Raw genomic sequence first — 21,895 nt, forward strand, 5'->3', positions numbered from 1 at the left:
ACTGATGAATGGCATCTATGGAAAATCCAAAGCTAACATCATACTTAAGTGGTAAAGGACTACACGCTTTCCTGTCAAGATTAAGAAAAAGGTCAACATTCCAACCTCACCCTTTCTGTTCAAGAATGCACAGAAAGTTCTAGCCATCACAGCAATACACATACACAGAGAAAGAGGGACAGAGAGAGAGAAGGGAAAAAATAAAACTTATTTAACTTATTCACAGTTATTGTCATCTATGTAGTATATACTAAAGGATTTATTTAAGTTATTAGAACTAATAACTGAGTTAAACAAGACTGCAGAATACAAGATATGTATACAAAAATCCATTTATGTTGCATATATCAGCCAAACAACCAGAAAGTAAAATTTTAAAATAGCATATATAATATGGCATGTCATTTTATAATAGCATAAAAACACGAAACAGTTGATAACACGTTTAATAGAAACATGCACAAATCCTACACTGAAAACTTTATTGCTGAAGGAAATGAAGGAAGATCTGAATAAATGGAGAGGTAAAATATGTTCATGGATTGGAAGGCTGAATTTAAGATGACCTTTATCCCCAAATTGGTCTGTAAATTCAATGCAATCTCAATCAAATTCTCAAGTTTTTTAATATATTGAAAAGCTGATTCTAAAATGAATATGGAGACACAAAAAATCTAGGATAGCCCAAACAATTTTGAAAAATAAGTATCAATCTAGAGGTTTTATACTTCCAGATTTTAATATACAATATGAAATTATGTAACATTAAGTAATATAATGTTCTATTGTTAAAGGGGTAAATATGTACAGCAGTGTGATGAAATAGAGATTCCAGAAGCAGACCTACACATGAACACAGGCAGGTGATTTTCAACAAGAATGCAAAAGCAATTCAGTGGGAGCGGGGGTGAAGGAGAATCTTTTCAATAAATGGTGCTTGAACAATTAAATACCATTTGCTAAACACACTTGGACACATAACTCACACCATATAGAAAAATTGATTCAAAATGGATCATAGAACACATATAAAATCTCAAACTATAAAACTTCTAGAAGGAGCCGGGAGCGGTGGCTCACGCCTGTAATTCCAGCACTTTGGGAAGCCGAGGCGGGCAGATCACAAGGTCAGGATATCGAGACCATCTTGGCTAACACGGTGAAACCCGTCTCTACTAACAATACAAAAAATTACCTGGGCGTGGTGGCGGGCGCCTGCAGTCCCAGCTACTCGGGACGCTGAGGCAAGAGAATGGCGTGAACCTGGGAGTCGGAGCTTGCAGTGAGCCGAGATCGCGCCACTGGACTCCAGCCTGGGCGACAGAGTGAGACTCTGTCTCAAAAAAAAACAACTTCTAGAAGGATGCACGTGGGAGATCCTGATAACTTCGGTAGTGAAATATTTCTCAGACAAGATACAAAATGCACTAACCATAAAAGGGATAAAAGGATATATTGAACTTCTGTTCTTCAAACGATACCATAAGGAAAAGAAAAGTTTAGCCACACACTGGAAGAAAATACTTGCAATACATTTATCTGGCAAAGGACGTATTTGTATGCAGAATATATAACATATGACTCATTAATAAGAAACAAACAAAAATGAACCATATGGTTTTAATGAACACCTCACAAAAGAAAATAAATGAATTGTCAAAAAGCATGTGAAAAGGACTCAGCACTATTAGTCATCGGGGAAATGCAAAATAAAACCATCGGATACTGCTATGCAACTGCCAGTGGCTAAAAATGAAAAGACTGGCAATATTAAGGATTGGGAAAGATGGAGAAAAGAACTGCTGCAAGGCAGGCAAGCCCCCATATTGGGACTCCACCCAGGAAGGTTTTGGACTTTGCCCAGGAAAGAATTCAAGGGTGAGCTGGTGGTAGAAAAAATCAGCTTCACTGAGGTATCAGTGTTTCAGCTCCGTGACTGCTCCTGCAGAGCAGGGCTACCCCATAGGCAACGTGTTGAGGGTAGCAGCCTGGCGCAGTTGTGCAGTCATATTTACACCCACATGCAAATTAAGGGGTGAGTTTTTTGGAAATTTCTAGAAAAAGGATGGTAACTTCTGGGTGTTGTCATGGCAACGGCACACTGTCATGGCGCTGTTGGGCATGTCTTATGCAGAGGTGCTTCTGTCTCTTCCCTGTTTTAGCCAGTCTTCCATCTGGTCTGGTGTGGAGCCCCAACTCCTATTTCAGAATTGTCAATCATATAGGTGGGAATATAAAATGGCATAACCACTTTGGAAAACAATTTGGCACTTTCTTATAAAGTTAAACATATCATTACCATATGAGACCCAGAAGTTCTACTCCTAGGTATTTTACGCAAGAGAATGAATATGTCCACAAAAAACCTGCAAGTCAATGTTCATGGTAGCTTTTTTTGTAATAGCTAAAAACTGGGGAAAAAAAGCTCAACTATCTAACAACAGGTGAACAGATAATCAAATTATGATATATCGATGCAATGGAAGGCTAGTCAGCAATAGAAAGAAAAAAACACATAAATACAGCAACATGAAAAATTTCCAGACACATTATGCTAAATGAAAGAAGCCAAGCCGGGTGCGGTGGCTCACGCCTGTAATCCCAGCACTTTGGGAGGCAAATTTGGGCAGATCAAGAAGTCAGGAGTTCAAGACCAGCCTGGTCAACATGATGAAAACCTGTCTCTACTAAAAATACAAAAAATTAGCCGGGCATGGTGGCGCACGCCTGTAATCCCAGCTACTGGGCAGGCTGAGGCAAGAGAATCGCTTGAACCTGGGAGGCGGAGGTAGCAGTGAGCCGAGATCGCGCCACTGCACTCCAGCCTGGGTGACAGAGAGACTCCGTCTCAAAAAAAAAGAAGCCAGACACAAAAGAATACATACTATGTATTCCTGTTCACAGCTGCCTTTTGCACAGTTAAAACTATTCTATATTGGTAGAAACCAGGTGTGTGTTTGCTGACATAGAGGTTGTTGAGGAAACTAATAAAAGGAACACGAGGATCCCTTCTGGAGGGACAGAAGTATTCGATAGCTTGAATGGAGAGGTAGTTAAATGGGTGTACACAATTCTGAAAATTATGGATAAATTTACTGAAATTACAGGGAAAAATCCATATTATGTTAAAAGCTTGAAAGTTCTGTGCACAGACAGGTTGCACTCTCTAGAGAAAGTCCAATAAATAATTCAGATATCTAATAAAGAATACATAAAATTGAAATAGAGAAATAAAACATCATATTTGAAGGGACCCCTGCTACACATATTAAACAACAGGATATTTAATCTTAAAACCTGATGGTAGTTTTATGAGATTCAAATTTCATAGAGAGAAAAATTACTATTCTCTGAACTTAATGCATCTATTTCTTGAAAGATTAAAAACCCCTCTTAACTATCACTGAACTCTATAGATGTTTACATTTCTTCCCTTGACAATATAAATGGCTCCTTCTAGAATAATAGTAATACTGAAAAATATCAATACTAAGTTTTGGTTTCCTCTTGTGATTTTCAACAAAGCACAAATGATTAAGTTAGAATGTGTTTCCATACAAGGATATTTATGTGTTGGCATGATGCTTATTATTACATCAATACAAAATGCAAAGATAAAAATGTATCTATGCCTTTTATTTTATCTTATATTGCCAAAGGAAAATTCATATCCAATATCAGTTTAGCCTTTTATTATGGTCTAAGAACATTTACAAAGAAATGGAAAATGAAAGTACATTTTTTCTATCCCCTAAATTCAACTGAACTAGCAATGGAAAAGCACATCTCTGAGGATCAAAGACAACTGTTGGCAAAACTCACATATTTTTCTCTCTGACCAACCTCAAAAAAAACAAAAAAGTAAAGAAAGAAATGAAAAAACATACAAATGCCTTCTGTGGACCATTACAAAAATCACAAAACTAGACTTTTCTAAAACTCACAATGTATCTTTGCCTTCACTAAACACTTTCAAATAAGTTTTTGTAACACAGGACTTGGCTCATTATCAAACGGGAAAATGAGAAACATCTATAACCTTCCAAACCACAAAGCAACAATGATATCAGTCCCATAAAATTTGAGCCACAGAAATAGGATAAGCTGATCCTCTGGAGAGAGGAATGCATCTCATAGGGAGACTCTAGATTATGGGGAACTGCTCCAGCTCCTTCCTGCTTTGCATTATGGGATGATTTATGTGACTATCCAATTACATTGAGGCTCAATCTTTAGGCTATTCTTTCTGAAATCACTTATGAAATGTTTGGTTTCTGAATGAATCCATATGACCTCAGATATTCTAGGAATGTGCTAAATAAACAGCCAACCCAGGAGCCATCATCTGCTTCCACAGACATATTTGGTTTAGCATCCTTCAAAGTGAAGACCCAAGGGAAGATATAATTACAGGTTCAGTTTCTCCCTTAAGAAAGAAGAAGCCTTCTCAATCAAACTCAACATTTTGCTACAATTTTCTGCTAGGCGGTCATGGTCATTGCTTTTTCTTTTCCCTCTCAGATGACCAGTGCAGATTCATATAGAAATAAGCAAAGTAGCTATTGTAAAATTGTCCTTGGATATTGAGAATCATATTTTATATCTGGCAAAGTCATGGTCCTTTACAACTCTAATGTAATTTTCACATTGAATGTCTCATTTTGTCTTCCTCAACTTTGCAAAACAGCCAGGCATTATCACCACACTTTTTAGAGAGGTGTAGATGAGAGATCTCAGGTTCCTGGAGATTAAATTCTAAAAGACACTTAACTTCAGACATGGCCAAGATAAAATATGAACCCAAGTTCCCTCTTTCCAAATCCTATTCTCTTTAACAATCCCTGGTTTTTCTTTTCTTTTTCTTTTTCTTTTTTTTTTCATGGAGTTTCGCTCTTGTTGCCCAGGCTGGAGTGCAGTGGTGCGATTTTCTCTCACCGCAACCTCCGCCTCCCAGGTTCAAGCAATTCTCCTGCCTCAGCCTCCCAAGTGGCTGGGATTACAGGCATGAGCCACCACGCCTGGCTAATTTTGTATTTTTAGTAGAAACTGGGTTTCTCCATGTTGGTCAGGCTGGTCTCGAACTCCCGATCTCAGGTGATCCGACTGCCTCGGCCTCCCAAAGTGCTGGGATTACAGGCATAAGTCACCCTGCCTGGCCACAATCCCTGGTTTTTCTACACAGGAAATGTCAATTTAAGGATGAAGACAAGTAGGGAACTCAGAATATCATGATTAAGCATTTTGTTGCATTTTTATTCTAAGGAGTAAGAAATATAACAAACAAGATAAATGAACTGAGCAGAGAAGTGCTGGGACACCTGTACATACAAAATTATGAGAAAACATTAGCCAGTAAGAAAGTAAATCTTTAAAAGATGAATCGACTTACTACAACACCTTTTCCAGAGGGAAAATATCTGAATCTCTCATAGCAAAGAATACAGAATTCAAGGTCGATAGAAATAATCAGAGAGGCTTGTGAGTTGTCCAAAGTATTCCAAATTATGGCTGGGTGCGGTGGCTCATGCCTGTAATAACAGCACTTTGGGAGGCTGAGGCGGGGGGATCACCTGAGGTCAGGAGTTCAGGACCAGCCTGACCAACACGGTGAAACCCTGTCTCTACTAAAAATACAAAATTAGCCAGGCATGGTGACCATGCCTGTAATCCCAGCTACTTGGGAGGCTGAGGCAGGAGAATCACTTGAACCTAGGAGGCAGAGGTTGCAGTGAGCTGAGATCTTGCCATTGCACTCCAGCCTGGGCAACAAGAGCGAAACTCCATCTCAAAAAACAAACCAACAAACAACAAAAACAACAACAAAAAAACCCCAAAAACAAACAAAAAAAAAGTATTCCTAATTAGTATCAAGGCTGAGAGTAGGACCAAGACTTCTGACCTCCCTACAGCATCCCCTTTCCCTGTGTCATGAATAGTACTTTCCATCATGAGCAGTTACAGTCCAATCCACTATTGTATCTCCCTTGTAATTCTACAGCAATTCACATGCTAAGGCTTGACTTTCAGAGTCCTTGATAAACTACAAAGTTTCACTAGAACCCCTTGAATTGCTTGGCGAACAAGCACCCTAGACCTATTTTAATCAGAATTTCTGGGTGGGGCCCAGATGCCTGAATTTATAGCAAGAAAATCCCCCATCTCAAATTTCTTATGAACACTAGAATTTGAGAACACTACACTCCCAAACTGAAGTTTTAAAATAGAAACAAAACTCTCTTTACCCGTTTAGTGTAAAGAAGGCCTCTTTGGGCATGTTTGTCATCATTTCTTAACTTTGCACTGCTAGATGCCTCTTCTGAGCTCATTCCAGGATCACTGATAAAAAACAGCACTAACCACCCACTGATGAGTAGGTGGGAACCCTGCCCTGGGAAGGAGGGAGGCCAAGAAAGCCCAGTAGGGCTCATCTCTAATCCTGTGTTGTTGTTGTTGGGATCACCCTTGGCCATTTCCCTGGACAATTGTGAAGGTTTTCGCTTTGCAGGAAATATGAAAAATCCACCACAGTTTGATGATAGCCCTGAATTAAATGTTACTAGCTGTTATATGCAGTTCATTTAGAGCGTTTCTAAGAGCTAACCTAGACATGGCAAAAGCAATGGATTCTAAGACGGGACTCAGTTGTTTAGTCTGACTTTCAAACCAATCAGCTATGTATTCTTGGGAGGATAAATTCAACATCCTAGACTTCTATCTCCCTCATTTAAAAGTTAAGGTAACTGGAATAGATTTGTGCTTCAAACTTTCTTGACATACCCTAAAAAATACATTTACATTAGCCACCCATGTGCACGGAGATACTACAAACAGGTCTCATGAAGCGGCACCTTACTTTGTATGATAAACTCTGATACTTTCTCTCCTATTCCTTTCTATCCTACTCCATACTTTTAACAATCACAAGTAGCAACCGAATAAATTAATTTCATGACTCACGAATGAGTCATGAATTGCAGTTTGAAAAGCATTGGACTAGATGTTAAATAGGTTTTCCTCTAATATTAAAGTTGAAAATGAATCAGGTACATTTATCTGTTCCTGTTTATACTTTTAAAGTTCCCTCTTAGCAGGATTATATATTAATGTATATGCAATACATGTTAATAGAATATAAAATTTTACTTTAAATTGATAACATTAGTCAATTACATTCTCTCAGGATTCAAATATTTTGTAGTTTGAATGAGCAAAATCTAATACGTTAAATTAAAGCTTAGTCTTGTAATTTCTAAGAACTTCGTAAGAGTTTTAACCTGTTAACCTTGTACTTGTTAGTTCTTTTCTTTCTGTTTTCCCAGGCACATCTGGATAAAGGCAGAAACAAAGTAACAAGGGAGGAAGTCCCAGTAATCACAAGAAGCCAATCTTTTTTCTCCCAAACACATATTTTGGGGCTGACATCATAGCCACATGGCACAAACTACAGATGGAAAAGTATCTGAATTCAAATCCGGAAACTTAACCTTTATCAGATGAAGACAAGAAAGACTTCAGCAGGCAAACTCACACCTGTTGGGCTGAGGAGCTAGAAATCAACAACCAAATACCAACATTACTGCTCTGGAAATAACTTCTGTTAGAACAATCAAGTAAGATGAGGGCCAATGACTGAGCTTCCCTTGATGCTTTTCCCTGATGCTATTTTATTCTGCAGAAAATATCCAACATACGATGACACCTGAAAAGAATGAGTCCTAGCATCTCTGTGTTTCCACACCAGCAGCTCACTCTGACTCTGGCTGCCTTCTAGGTCTAGCCACTGCCTTAAAGGACTAGCCCACGACCTGGTGTCACCAGCCCAACACCAGCTCAGTCTCCTGACACCAGCCCTTCCCTAAAAAATGCTGCAGGACCCCGCCTCAGCAATGCATGAGAGCCGATCTCTCAGGTCTTGATCCATGGGAAACTGTGACAGGCTCCAGAATTATAAACAGAAGGTGTGTTGTGTCTTCCTGGATCTCGTCATCTGATTGCTATTTAGAATGGCTTGACTGTGTTAGTCAGACCTATGAGTTCATCCAACAACAAGCGGGCACAGTGACCAGCCGGGCTCAGCCCAGGGACAGAAAGCAAACACTCCCTCGTCTGCAATTTCAGCCTTATGCAGACCAAATAGAGGCCAAAGTAATGATTATCACACAGGGAAGCCGGCTGGAGAATCTTTTGAGTTTCTATGAAAACATCGTCTCCCCTTCACTTTTATCGCTTGCTTTTTCTTCTCTCTTTCTTTATAATCTCCTTTCCTGTCCAGTTTGCTTCTATCTCTTTTCCTGACTCATTTTTATTTTACCTGTATCTTATCTTTCTGAAAACTTTTAGAATTAAAATCTAATATCCTCCCTGCCCAATTATTTTAACTGCTCTGGGTTCTTTCTGCACAAAATATTGCCTTACAAGCTAGGATGGTAATAGAATTGTTTTACAAAGGTATGTCTTACTTTGCATATCATTACAAAGATTTCCACATTTTCAGGAGGCCCTGCCTGTATTATATGTTATCTAAGATACAGCCAGTTTATTCATGCAGCAAATTAAAATTATGTTCATAGATGATTAAAGCCAGAAGTCATCTCTCGAAGATTACCAAATCCAATTCCTTAATTTTACAGATGAGAAAACTGTGGCCTAGAGAGTTCAAGTGACTTGCTCCAAATCCTGATCTAATATTCAGTGTGCTTTGGGGCCAAACATACGAGACAGATAAAACTACAACAGCATGAAAAATTGTGTGCACCCTATAATTTCTTAAGAAACCAATTTTGGTCACTGGATGTTAACCACCTGAATGAAGTCCAGTGAATACATCAATCACACACCATAGCCTATTGTAACTGCCAGGGATTCCATTTCGCATGCGCTTGAACTTGAGCTGGATAATGAACTGCTCCTGCAGAGGTTCCCACCTGGGAGAAAAGTATTGATTGATTCTCTCACACTCAGGATTCTGGAGCAAATCTAAAGCCATGCTTTTGAACATAGAACTTGAACTGCTGCAGAGTTTTGCCTGAAATGAAGAGTAGTGGCCAGCCCCTCTGAAGGAGAAATAAATGGGAAATTGGGTAAGATTTTGAGTGGGAGATGTTTAAACTTTTATTTATTTTAGGGAGTGGGGACTTTAAAGGATAAGCATCTGGGGTTCTCAGGATGCCAGAGTGTGTCACAGGGTGCATGTCCCAACATAGGAAAAGCTACCAGTTCTTTCTGGAGGGAGCTCAGTGAATTGTACCATGCTGCTGGGGTAATCCCAAAGCAGAGAAATGCTTGGAAGCATGGTCACCATATGCCTACTATGTGTCTATGCTGGATGTTATTTGGGTCCTTTAATAGAATGATGCAAAAGGAAAGCTCAGAGTCTCTAAAAAAGAACACATCCTAGGGAAACATGAGCCTAACGAAATATGACTCCTTCATCAATCCCATGCACAGGCTCTAGGGGCTGGGAGCATCTCTGGTTCACATCTTACCTCAAAGACTGTGCCTGCAAAAGGGATTTGTTTCCTATACTTCATTTGCAAAGAGCATAGTAATAATGAGTAATTAAGTAATAGGAAAAATACAATGAAAGGAATAAATGCTGAAAAGTTTAACTTCATTAGGTCAAATTGAGAAATGCATATTTTGCCAAGAAATCTTCCATTCCTTTCCCTGGAATTTCATGTGGTAGTCTCTAATTTTTATACATTGTTATTCTGTTTCTAATTTCTTAACATAAGTATTCAGTCTCTTTGGTAACTTTTCATTCTGATAGAATTTTAAAAGATGCAAGAATGAGCTCCTGAATTCTTTTTACCCAGATTTGTTATGTATTTGTATTCTGCTCCCGTTACTTTATCATTTCTCTCTCTCTGCCCCCCCCACACACACGTGCACAGACACACAAATATTCACACTTATTATCTCAGCCAATTCAGAGTACTTTGGAGACATTATATTTCTTTACCATCTGAAAACTTCAGTGTATTGTTCCTAAGGGAAGAAAAAACATTCTTTTAACAAAACCACAGTACAATTACCAACATTAGAAGATTTAATATTGACACAATATTCTTATCTAGTCACTACTTTTAATAAGGAAGGTATTTAAGTCACTACCCTTTATTCTAAATATAGCTCTCATTGTGTGCCACAGGTTTGCGGATGATGTATTCTCATTGTGTTTTAGCTATTAGCACTGTTTTGCAATGGAGTCAATAAAACCGAGTATGCAATGCTGTTTTGTTACCTGTTGCTGCACTGATTGCTTCATAGTTTATTAAGAAGCCTTCATAAGCGAGGTCGGAGTCAGTCACAAACACCAGCATCAATGAGTTACCACTGCTTGTGAGAGACGGCGGGATCGATTTTCCACAGTATCTATTCCAAACCAAGAAAGGACAGATGTGTGTATTTTAGTTTGGTATATTGAAAATGATGTAACAAAAATTTGGACATGTAAATATAATAATAGGTTTTGTTCTCTACCTCTCATCAACCTTAAAACACAAATATATTTCAGGCAAAAAAGATTTGCAAACTTACGAAAGATTGTCCTGTTCATGATTATATCCCTGAAATGGTTTTAGGTATGTGACTGGCTATGTGAGTTGTCATGTATGAGAAGTTTAGTAAAAGCTACACTAGATCGCCATATAGCATATTAATACACTTTTTAATAGAAATGTAATAAACTTATACAACAAAGGGAAACAATATATCATAAAATCATAGAGTCATCTCTCTAATCTAAACTCATAGATCACTCAATCCCTGTGCCTTGCCTTCCTCATCCCTAAAATGGGAATGATGACAGTACCTACTTCATAGAGTTGTTTTGAGAATGTGATGAGTTAATACCCTGTATATAAAGCACTTAGAACAGTGCCTACAATCGTAATCCCTATAGAGGGAATCTATTGTCCTTAAACAGCTCACTTATAAAGACATAAGAGTGATGATTCAGCCATGGCATGTTTCTGCTGAACAAAAGCAGTTTAGCTCAGAAAAACTATTCTATTAATGTTAAAAAGAGAGTTGTGATAAAAGACAGAATGCCATGAGCTTTTATCTGGAGAAATACCTGTAGGAAAAAGTGACAATAAAATAGGAATCTCAAATCAAAGCACACTTGGTAAAATTAACCAAAAGAAATGATAAAGAAAACAAAGATAGAAACCAAAAAAAGAGGAAATGTTGAGTACGGGAAATGGATAAGTCAATTGCTAAAGGAGAAAAAGAAAGAAAATTTGGTGTATAATACCATTGCAGAGTGAAAAAAAATTTAATATCTTCATCAAAATAAAGGTAGGTGAACTAATTGATACTTTAAATGCCTTCGTATATGCCCATGTATATGAAATTTGGGGAAGATCATTATAGTTTATGCCATTCAGCAAACGTTCTGTATTTTGCAGTGGTGATGTGTTAAGTACCTTCCCAAAAAAGAAAAAGAAGAAAGTTAAAAAGATGAAAGGTTAGGATAAGAAGGATATTTAAAACATGAATGAGAAATAAAGAAAATAAAATGCAAGATAAAGACATTTTAAAATATCAAAAGATTTCCATTTCCAACAGAAATGTAATAACAGGGGCTAGATTTAACTTTGCACCTGAAACAACAAAAATCCTGGACAAAAACGTATAAAACAATGGCTCTCAAAACACTGGATATCAAGCAATGTAGGACAACAAACCTTCAGAGACAGGAAACAAATGAGTTTAAAGGCAAAACTGAAATGGATCAACCTGTTTCCAAGTAGCTTAACTGCTTTCCAGAACAACGTTCATGAATACTTACAGGAATATGACAATGTCCAGCAGCCAAAAACATAAAATTGAAAATGTCTGGTATCCCACTGAATATTACCCAGACATGAAAAGACGTGGGAAAGTATAACTCAGAAAGAGAGGAAAAATCAATCTATAAAACCATAGCAGGAAACAATCCAAATGTCTGAATTAGTAGATAAAGTCATTAAAATAGCTACAACTATATCTCACAGATTTTTTAAGCTAGAGAAAAAAAATTCATGTGTAAAGTAGAGACATGGACTATATATAAAATGACTCAAATTGAACTTCTAAAATGAAAACTACAATATCTAAGATGAAAAATACACTTGGTAAAGTTAATAGCAGATTAGACATTGCATAAGAAAAGATGAGTGAACTTGAATATATAGTAATAGAAACTTTCCAAAGTAAAACACACAGAGAACAGAGGCTTGAAATCAAACAGACTATCAAGAGAGTTGTAGAACAATTTCAAGTGCCTAATATACATGAAATCAGAGTCCCTAATGGGGAGGAAAGACAGAAAAATATTTTAAGAACCAGTGGCCAAGAATGTTTCAATTTGATAAAACTACAAATCTTTGGATCCAAGAAGCTCAACAAAAAATTATGCTAATTGAGGAAAGTCAGAAAAACATTCAGTACGTATAGTACGATTCCATTTAGATGATATGCAAACGAATCTACAGAGATAGAAAGTAGATTTGTGGTTTCCTGTGGGTGGGGGTGAGGAGCAAAAGCAAGGAATTATAACGGAAAGGAAGAAAGTTTTGTGGATAGTGGATATATGCATTATTTTAATTTTGGTTTTGACTTCATGAATATATACAGATGTCAAAACTTAATGCCTACAGGCCACAACTACAGAGTAGTTATGTAGAAATGCTCATTAAGAAGCATGAGGATCTCACCTGGTTTTCATAACACAACGTGGTCGATTTTAAGATCCTTCACTGAAGCAGGAAATCAGTGAAGTTTTATTGTTAAACAAACAAACAAAAATAACCTTACCTTCCAAGGGATGTCTCAGAGTCGGTGTCATAAACTTCCAAGTAGTCGTTTGTGCAATTGTAATGAAACTCCAGATGAAATGTTTCGAACATTAAATGAATCAGGTGATCAGGTTGGACTAATATATGCCAAGTACAGTTGATACCGTGGGGGTAGACATTTGGATGGCCAGGACTTTGAATGGTCCCTGTTGATTCTGTAAGAATTTCTCCACATGCTGTTGAAATAAAAATTATAATTACCGCAGCAAGTAACCAAGCTACCTGGATTTCAAATTAAAAGGCTCTGATAATAACCTCTTCAAAGATTAAAAGTAAAAATGTTTCTTAGATGCCACTTAAGATAACCTGATTTTTCTCTTATTAATAAGTAACAATTAACTTTTGATATAAATGTTGATTCAAAAATATATATTCTTTGTCTTTGAGTGTACTTTAAAATTTTTCACAGTACAGATGATTTTCATATAATTTATTTCTATCATTCACTTACTCTGATACAAGCCCAAGAGGAGGAAAAAAAAAAAGGGAACAATCTCTTACCCAAATCCTCAGCACTGAACTTAGCCATGAAACCATGGTTTTCAGTAGAAGAACTTTTCACGAATGTGACATAAAGAAAATTGTACACAGATGTTATAAATGAAGGTATGTCTGTACCACAATACTTTTTATTTTCAGGAGAACCCAAAATGGAACTGCTACCAATCTAAAATTAGAGAAGATATGTTCAACTATGTTGTATATCAATTTTGAAAACTGCTTCAAGAATAATTATTTCTGAAATGTTTTTAATAGAGTACAAATCAATTTGAGAATACAATCAATTTTAGCACATTTTAGTCACCCCCCAAAAAACACTCATATCCTTTAGCAGTCACTCCCCATTCCCCTGAAACCACAGCCCCAGGCAGCCACTAATCTACTTTCTGTCTCTGTAGATTGCCCATTTTGGACATTTCAAACAAAATGGGATTATACAATATGTGGTCTTTTGTGATTAGCTGCTTTCACACTGTATAACATTTTCAAAGTTCATCCACGTTGTAGCATGGATCATTATTTCATTCTTTTTTAATGCCTTATAATATTCCACTGTAAAGATATACCACATTTTATTTATCCATTTACCAGTTGATGGACACTTAAGTTGTTTCTACTTTTGAAATTAAAAATAATGATTGCATTTTGCTATTTGTATATGTTATTATAGATGATGACTATAGATATATTCACATACAAATTTTTGTGTGGACATATATTTTCATTCCCCTTGAGAATATATCTAAAAGTAGAATTGCTGGATCAGATAGTATCTCTATGTTTAACTTTTTGAGGAACTGCCAACTGTTTTTCAAGGTGGCTGTACCATTTTACATCTCCACCAGGAGTGTATAAAGGTTCCAATTTCTCCACATCCTTGTCCACACCATTATCTGACTCTTTTTATTATAGCTATCCTATGGGTGTGTCCTTTTGTTTTTGGCATTTTTTTTTTTTTGATACAGGGTCTCACTCTGTTACCCAGGCTAGGGTGCAATGGCACAATCATAGCTCACTGCAGCCTCTACCTCCCAGGCTCAAGTGATCCTCCTACCACAGCCTTCTGAGTAGCTGAGGCTACAGGCGTGTATTACCACACTCAGCTATTTTTAAAATTTTTTGTAGAGATGGGGTCTCACTATGTTGCCCAGGCTGGTCTCGAACTCCTGAGCTCAAGTAATTCATCCACCTTGACCTCTTAAAGTGCTGGGATGAGGTGTGAGCCACTGTGCTCAGCCTCCTTTGCCCATTTTAAAAATCAAGTTATTCGTTTTTAATTTTGAGGAAGTTATTTTTCTTTTTTCTTTTTTTGTTTGTGCTTTTTGTGTCATATTTAAGAAGGCTTTGCCTAAACTGAAGGGCATAGAGACTACTCCTAGGTTTCTCCTAAGAGTTTCATGGTTTTAGCTCTGACATTTAGGTCTATAATCCATTTTTAGTTAATTTTTGTGTATGCTATAAGGAAGGGGTCCAGCACGATAATTTTGCATGTGGCTATTGAGCACCATTTGTTGAAAAAATGAATTTTCTCCACTGATATGTTTTGGCATCATTTTCATATATCAATTGGCCATAAAAGTATGTGTTCACTTCTGGACTTGCAATTGTGTTCCATAGATCTATATTTATATCCTTACTTCAATAAGATACTGTCTTGATTATTGTAGCTTTGTTCTAAGTTTTGAAATCAGGAAGTGTGAGTCCTTCAACTTAGTAATTTTTCAAGAACATTTTGGTTATTCTGGTTCCCTTGCATATTCATATGAATTTTACGATCAGCTTATGTATTTTTTAAAAAGAGCCTGCTGTGATTTTTATGGGGATTGAATTGAATCTTTAGCTCACTTTAGGGAGTATTGCCATCTTAACAATATTGTCTTCTAATCCATGAACATTAAATGTCTTTCCATTTATTTAGGTCTTTTTAAATTTCCTTCAAGGACGTTTTATAGTCTCAGAGGACAAGTTTTACACTTGTTTTTAAAACTGTATTCCTTCATGTTTATTATTTTTTTATGCTATTGTAAACGGAATTGTTTCCTTGATTTCATTTTCAAATTGTTCATTGCTGGTGTATAGAAAAAGAAAGATTTCTATATTTTGATCTCATAACCCACAACTTGCTGAATGGATTAGTTCTAATAGTTTTTTATGTGTGTGGATTCCTTATGATTTTCTATATACAAGGTCATGTTATTTGTGAATAGAGAGAATTTTACTCGTTCCCTTTCATTCTGGATGCATTTTATCTCTTCTCCTTACTTAATTGCTCTAGCTAGAATTTCCAGTGTAATGCTGAATAGAAGCAGTGAGAACAGACGTTCTTGTCTTTTTGTGACCATAGGGGCAAAGCATTTAGTGTTTCATAATTAAATACGATGTTAGATGTGAGTTTTTAAATGAATGTCCATTATGAGATTAAGGAAGGTTCCTTCTATTCCTAGTTTGTTGAGTGTTTCATCATGAAAGGATGTTGAATTTTGTCAAATCTAGCAAAATCCAGATCTTACATCTATTGAGGTGATCATGGAGTTTTTGTTCTTTATTTTATTGGTACCATGTATTACATTAACTGATTCTGGGGTTTTATATCAACCTAGAATTCTCGGGACAAATCTCACTTAATCATGGTATATAAATCCTCTTTTTGTGCTAGATTGACTGAACCAGTATTTTGTTGAGGATTTTTACATATGTATCCATAAGACATATTGGTCTACATAAACTGCTTTCATTTCCTCTAACAGATTTGAAGACAACAACCCATAATATTTTTTATAATATACAACCAAATACAAATTCAAAGATTTTTTCCCTCTTACCTCAACATAATCTGTTTCACAGTGGGCAGAACTTCCAGTTTCAAAGACAGTGAAGTTGAGGAGAATGACTTGGCTTTGGGGCTGGTGGATGGTCCACCTACAGGTTCTTTCTCCAGGATACACGTTAGGAAAAAAAGGTGAGCGAATGACCCCTTCTCCAGTTAATTCACCCCCGCAAGCTGTAAGCATAAAAATTATAGTAGTGCTTGTCCAGATATTAATAATTTTATCTCAATTTTTTTGCAAAATCTAATACTGCCTGAGGAGATAACCGAATATAACATTTCTATGAGAATATTTTCCACTTAACACTTGAGGACATAAAATGACTAAATTATTTTGAAGAATTAAAAGATTACAATCAGGCAAATTAGACATTTAAAAATTATATGTTTCCTTACCGACTTGATAAACAGCTCTGAAACTAGCTTTTTCAACAGAAGCATCTATTTTAAACCTGATCCAGACACTATTAGTAATGGATTTAATGTGAGAGATGGTTCCGTTGCCACAGACTTTTCCAAGTAAGGTTTCACCATCTCGAACCTAAAGAGAAAAATAAAATAGAGATGTAATTCTAATAAAGAAACTTACGTCGGCAATGGTGGCATTACTTGGAGATGAAAAAATGGCAGATTCAAAATGAATGATAATCCAATTTGAGTTACATATTTCTATTATTTTCTAAAGTAGTAGGTCATTTTTAAGCACAATGCAATAACATGAAATGCTGATAAAATCCTAAGCCAATAAAGTCCAAAATCACAAGAATTTAAACAATGTTCTCCTAATAATTTTCACAATATCAAAGAGGAAATAAATTCACAATTTAGACTACTTGGAAAACAATAAAAAATGAGAATATTACCTATGAAAAAATACACGTGTTAGCCAAATCTGCAATCAAAGAAAGTTATGGACTAAACTACTTTTGCCATTGAAAGAAAAAAGGAAAAAAAGAAAAGTTGATGAAAGAGAGAGAAAGTAAAAGAATGTAAGGAGTCAACTTAAAAACTTAGAAAGAAGGCCAGGGACAGTGGCACACACCTATTATCTCAGCACCTTGGGAGGCCAAGGTAGGAGGAATTGGAGACAGCCTGGGCAACATAGTGAGACCCAGCTCTATGTACAGTTTTTTTAAGTTAGAAAAAAATCCTTAAAATGAGGAAGAATACAGTAAAAAGAAGAGCAAAACTTAATAAATGAAATACAAAATCATGTGGTATTCATAAATACATTCAAGAACTGTTTTTTTGAGGAAGGTTATGGGTGGGGATATAAAAGACAAATCTCTGGCAGGTCTAATAAGAAAATAAATATATAAGCACAAATATACAAAATTGAAAATGACAAAGACACAGATACTAAGATTTTTTTAAACGTGAAATCTATGTACAACTCTATGAATGTTTTTAATGGGTTATTTTCAGAAAAAGTATAACATTAAAATTATCTGAAGGAGAAGAAAAATAAGATTTGAACAGACATAAGTCATAAATAAAATTGAAAACATTATCAAATAATTATTCCCATCCCACCCTCAACCCTCAAAAAGAAAAATCTCCCATAAGATGCTCTACTTAGTACATTCTTTAAAACTTTTAAGGAAGAGATAATTCCCATGTATAATTTATTCTAAGCCATCCTCAAACGTAGAATAATTTCCAACTAATTTTTGTCAGAACGCTGTTACCAAATCCCAACATAGATTATAGAAATAAAAACTATAGACTGATGTCACCTATTAATATAGATACACAAATCCTGAACACAGTTCTAGAAAAATAAATTCACAGTCCATTGCCAGCTTATATACCAGATCAAATATGGGAATAATAATAGTGCAAGAAAGGTTAGAAATTATAAACTATAAATTAACTTCCTCAGTAGATCAGATAAGATAAGCCATATGATAACTCCATAAATTCAAAAAACATTGTTAGCATTCCTGTTTTATTAGAAAAAAAAGGAATTTCCTTCATATAATAGACTACTGATTTTAAATCAATAACCAGCTCTTTTTTTTTTTTTTTTGAGATGGAGTTTCGCTCTTGTCACCCAGGCTGGAGTGCAATGGCGTGATCCCAGTTCACCGCAACCTCTGCCTCCTGGGTTCAAGTGATTCTCCTGCCTCAGCCTCCCAAGTAGCTGGGATTACAGGCATGTGCCACCACACCCAGCTAGTTTTGTATTTTTAGTAGAGACGTGGTTTCTTTATGTTGGTCAGGCTGGTCTCAAACTCCCAATCTCAGGTGATCCACCCACCTTGGACTCCCAAAGTGCTGGGATTACACGCGTGAGCCACTGCGCCCGGCCAAATAGCCAGCTCTTATAGTATAGTGGCCATGAACGCAGTCTATGGACTTGGGTTCAAAACCTACCTCTGTCACTTACAAACCACCTCACTTAATAGCCTTGAGCAAGTTACTCTATCTAAGCTCATAGGGTTGTTGAAGCAAACAGATGAAACAATAGTGTGAATTCCTTAGCCAAATGTTTGGTAATGGAAAATGTTGACTAAGGATAGCTGTTGTTATTCTGGACATTTTTAGAGGTGAAACACTGGAGGCTTGCTACTATGAGCAGGAATTATTCAATGGATATATATACCGCCGCTGTTCAGTACAATTATTCTGAAGGATACAGCCATCCAAATATTAATTCATTCACTTCATTAACATTATCAAGGCATGAATAAATGCCAGGAACTGTGCAGGTGACAATACCATGAAACAGTCACTGCTCACAAGGAACTTACAATAGGCAGGAACATTTTTGAAAAGTATGATGACTGTGGTTTTTGGGGAAGCGCAGGATGCTTCATTGTTACCTAACCAATGGTTCTCAGCAGGGACCACAATCTAGCATTTGGGAAATGTGTGAGAGTATCTTTTTGGTTTTGTGTTAATTATTATCACAGCAATCATGGGGCATTACTGGCATTTAGTAAGTAGCAAGGGACCAAAGACACGAGACAGCCTGAAATGTGAGCGTCACACACAACAAGAATTCTCCTGAATCTGTGTGACATTCACATAAGTGAAAGTTCTGTTATTGGGTGTAAAATCTCGCTCTATTTTACATATTAAGCGCAAAGTAGTTTTGTGCAATTTTAATGCATACTGAATTCTCCAGGATTACAAGTAGAGTGTAAATTGAAGATTCTTTCTCCTGGAAATCTGTCAAGAGTTAGTCACTATTTCTGAAAAATTAGTCACCAACCCACATAACTGTGTCAGCCTGCATTTGTACTGTCATATTCACAGCAATTTGGGGTCCAGACAATCAACTACTTTATTTTGTCTTCAAGTACAGCTTGCCTATGTTTTCAGATACTGAAATAAATGTGTTTTTATTCTGTTACTTTATTTTTTCTTAATGTTATTCTTACAACTTTACATATTTTTAAATATAATGTGTCTAGTGGGGTTAAATCAGTGAATTTCATTTCTGAATAATCAAGGAGTGATTTAAAAAGTCTTAAATTGTAGAGAACCACTGGGTTAACCAAAGACTCTGAACTCACCCAGGGGATTATGGAAAACTCAGTGGAAATAACATTTAAGCGGAGACTTGAAAGCTGAGTAGGAGTTATCTAGGCCAAGGCAAACAGGTAGTAAAGAGAAGATTTTTCTTTGTTTTCTTTTTTTTTTTTTTTTTTGAGATGAAGTCTCACTCTGTCACCTAGGCTGGAGTGCAGTGACACGATCTCGGATCACTGCAACCTCCGCCTCCCAGATTCAAGCAATTCTCCTGCCTCAGCCTCCCAAATAGCTGAGACTGCAAGGGCACACCACCACACCCAGCTAATTTTTGTATTTTTAGTAGAGATGGGGTTTCACTATGTTGGCCAGGCTGGTCTTGAACTGTTGACCTCAGGTGATCTGCCTGCCTTGGCCTCCTAAAGTGCTGGGATTACAGATGTGAACCACCGTGCCTAGCCAGTAAAGGAAAGATTTTAAAAGGATGATATTCAAAGTTGGTAGGGATGTGGCAACACAGTTACTCTCATCCATAACTGGTGGAAGTATAAAGTTCTGGAAAATAAACTGACAATATGTATTAAGGGTATTTCGCTTCTAACACTGTATCACAAGGAAATTCAAGATGCAGGAAAAGACATATACAGATCCACATCAAAGTCTGCTCTATAATAACAATAATTGAAACCATTCTAAAGGCCTAATAATAGTGAGGTGATTAAATAAATTATGATTCAGCCATATGATAGAGTCTGACACAGACACGAAAAATCACATGCCTCTCCACTGACTCAGGCTCATACTAGTTCCTTTCTCTGAGCTCTTACAACATCTGTAACACAAATTTCACATATTGTAGTAAAGTTATGCTAAATTTATCTCTAACCAAACAGTAAGTCTCTGAGGGAAGGGAAAAATTTCTGTTTGCCCTTCAGCATCTAATAAAAAAAACTTTGCAAATAGGTATTTGACAAATTCTTGTTGATTCATTAATTTTAAGGTACAGTATGATGGTTCAGTTTTTGTTAGAGATACAGACATACTGCAGCTCTTGAAAACTAGAAAGCATGAAACACAGAGTAAGTTATCTTCCTGCTCTCTAATCCTCCAGGGTTCTATTTGCTTCTTCGAAGATTGTAGTCTCTCTTTTCTATTTTGCCCATTAGAAGATGACAAGAAGGAAAAAAAACCAGCCAAATGGCATCACTGCAAGCTAAAGTGGGCCATTCCCCTGGGCCCCAACTAATGAAATTCAAGGATTTTAACAAGGAGAAAGGCAGCTGTAGTCCAAATGTTTTAAGAGGAACTCATAGGGCTCAAGGGCCCTGAACCTAGAAGGTGCAATTGATTTTGGCTCTGTTTCTCTCTCTCTGTGTGGAAATGAAACCTTATTAATTCTGAAAGCCTGTATTCTCCCTGAATCCTAGACATGGCAATACTTTAACTACAACTCCTTTGAAAGAGACACTAGAATAAAATTCATCAAATGTTCTGAAGTGACCCTAGCTACCTCTGCAGCATGTATTGCATTCAATAATCTAGGACTTGATAAATTTGCACGCCCACCAAAAAAAAAAAAAAAAACCTCTTTCCTTTATGCTCATGAACTGGGATGGATGGCATTATTTTACATAGTTACTCACTTCCCTTCCTGTAAAAGGATTGACTATCTATGCTTTTTGCCATGTGACTTGCAATACCGCCATACGGAGAATTAATACATAATCTTCCCATTGACTATGGGCTTAGCCATACGACTTGCTTTGCCCAACAGAGTGTGAGCAAAAGTGATACACCAATTTCCACGTAGAAGCTTTGGAAGTCACTGCATAATTCAACCATCTTTTACTTTTCCCGCAGCAAGCTCTAGAGCCTGGGTCTCAGGACGGTGAAGGCACGGGAAACTGACATAGGAAACAGAATTGCAGTGGATCCAAAACTAACGTGCTATTGTGAGCAAAGAATAAACACGTTATGGAAAGCCACAGATGCTTTTGGTTTGTTATTGTTTTTGATTTTTCTGGTTGTTGTTACTAATTGTTTGTTATTGCAGCATAACCTAGAGAAAGATGACCAATATCTGAGTCTGGTTTGTGCAGAAAAACTGAGTTTTTCTAAGTCAGGTGAAGCCATGCCGTGATCACTTGCAGAGGATTCACAGCGAATTCATTCTTTTTAATCAATCGCATTTGCAAGGAAACAACAAGAACCAATTCAAAATTCTAGTGTTTCATGGACCAGGTTCAGA

At 36.7% G+C, this 21,895-nt stretch overlaps 1 protein-coding gene across 2 annotated transcripts in view; it reads right to left on the reverse strand.

The window, feature by feature from the left end:
- CUBN (cubilin) overlaps positions 1–21,895 on the reverse strand; it is a 305,950-nt gene that overhangs the window by 231,057 nt on the left and 52,998 nt on the right. For both annotated transcript variants that reach the window (XM_063781434.1, XM_024346234.3), the window contains exons 18-22: positions 16,567–16,711; positions 16,166–16,344; positions 13,344–13,509; positions 12,802–13,018; positions 10,244–10,374 (exon numbers count right to left, since the gene is read on the reverse strand). In XM_063781434.1, the coding sequence (XP_063637504.1) occupies positions 10,244–10,374; positions 12,802–13,018; positions 13,344–13,509; positions 16,166–16,344; positions 16,567–16,711 (838 nt within the window). The remainder of the gene's footprint in view (positions 1–10,243; positions 10,375–12,801; positions 13,019–13,343; positions 13,510–16,165; positions 16,345–16,566; positions 16,712–21,895) is intronic.

The sequence above is a fragment of the Pan troglodytes genome, chromosome 8 (assembly GCF_028858775.2).
Source record: "Pan troglodytes isolate AG18354 chromosome 8, NHGRI_mPanTro3-v2.0_pri, whole genome shotgun sequence".
Lineage (NCBI taxonomy): Eukaryota > Metazoa > Chordata > Mammalia > Primates > Hominidae > Pan > Pan troglodytes.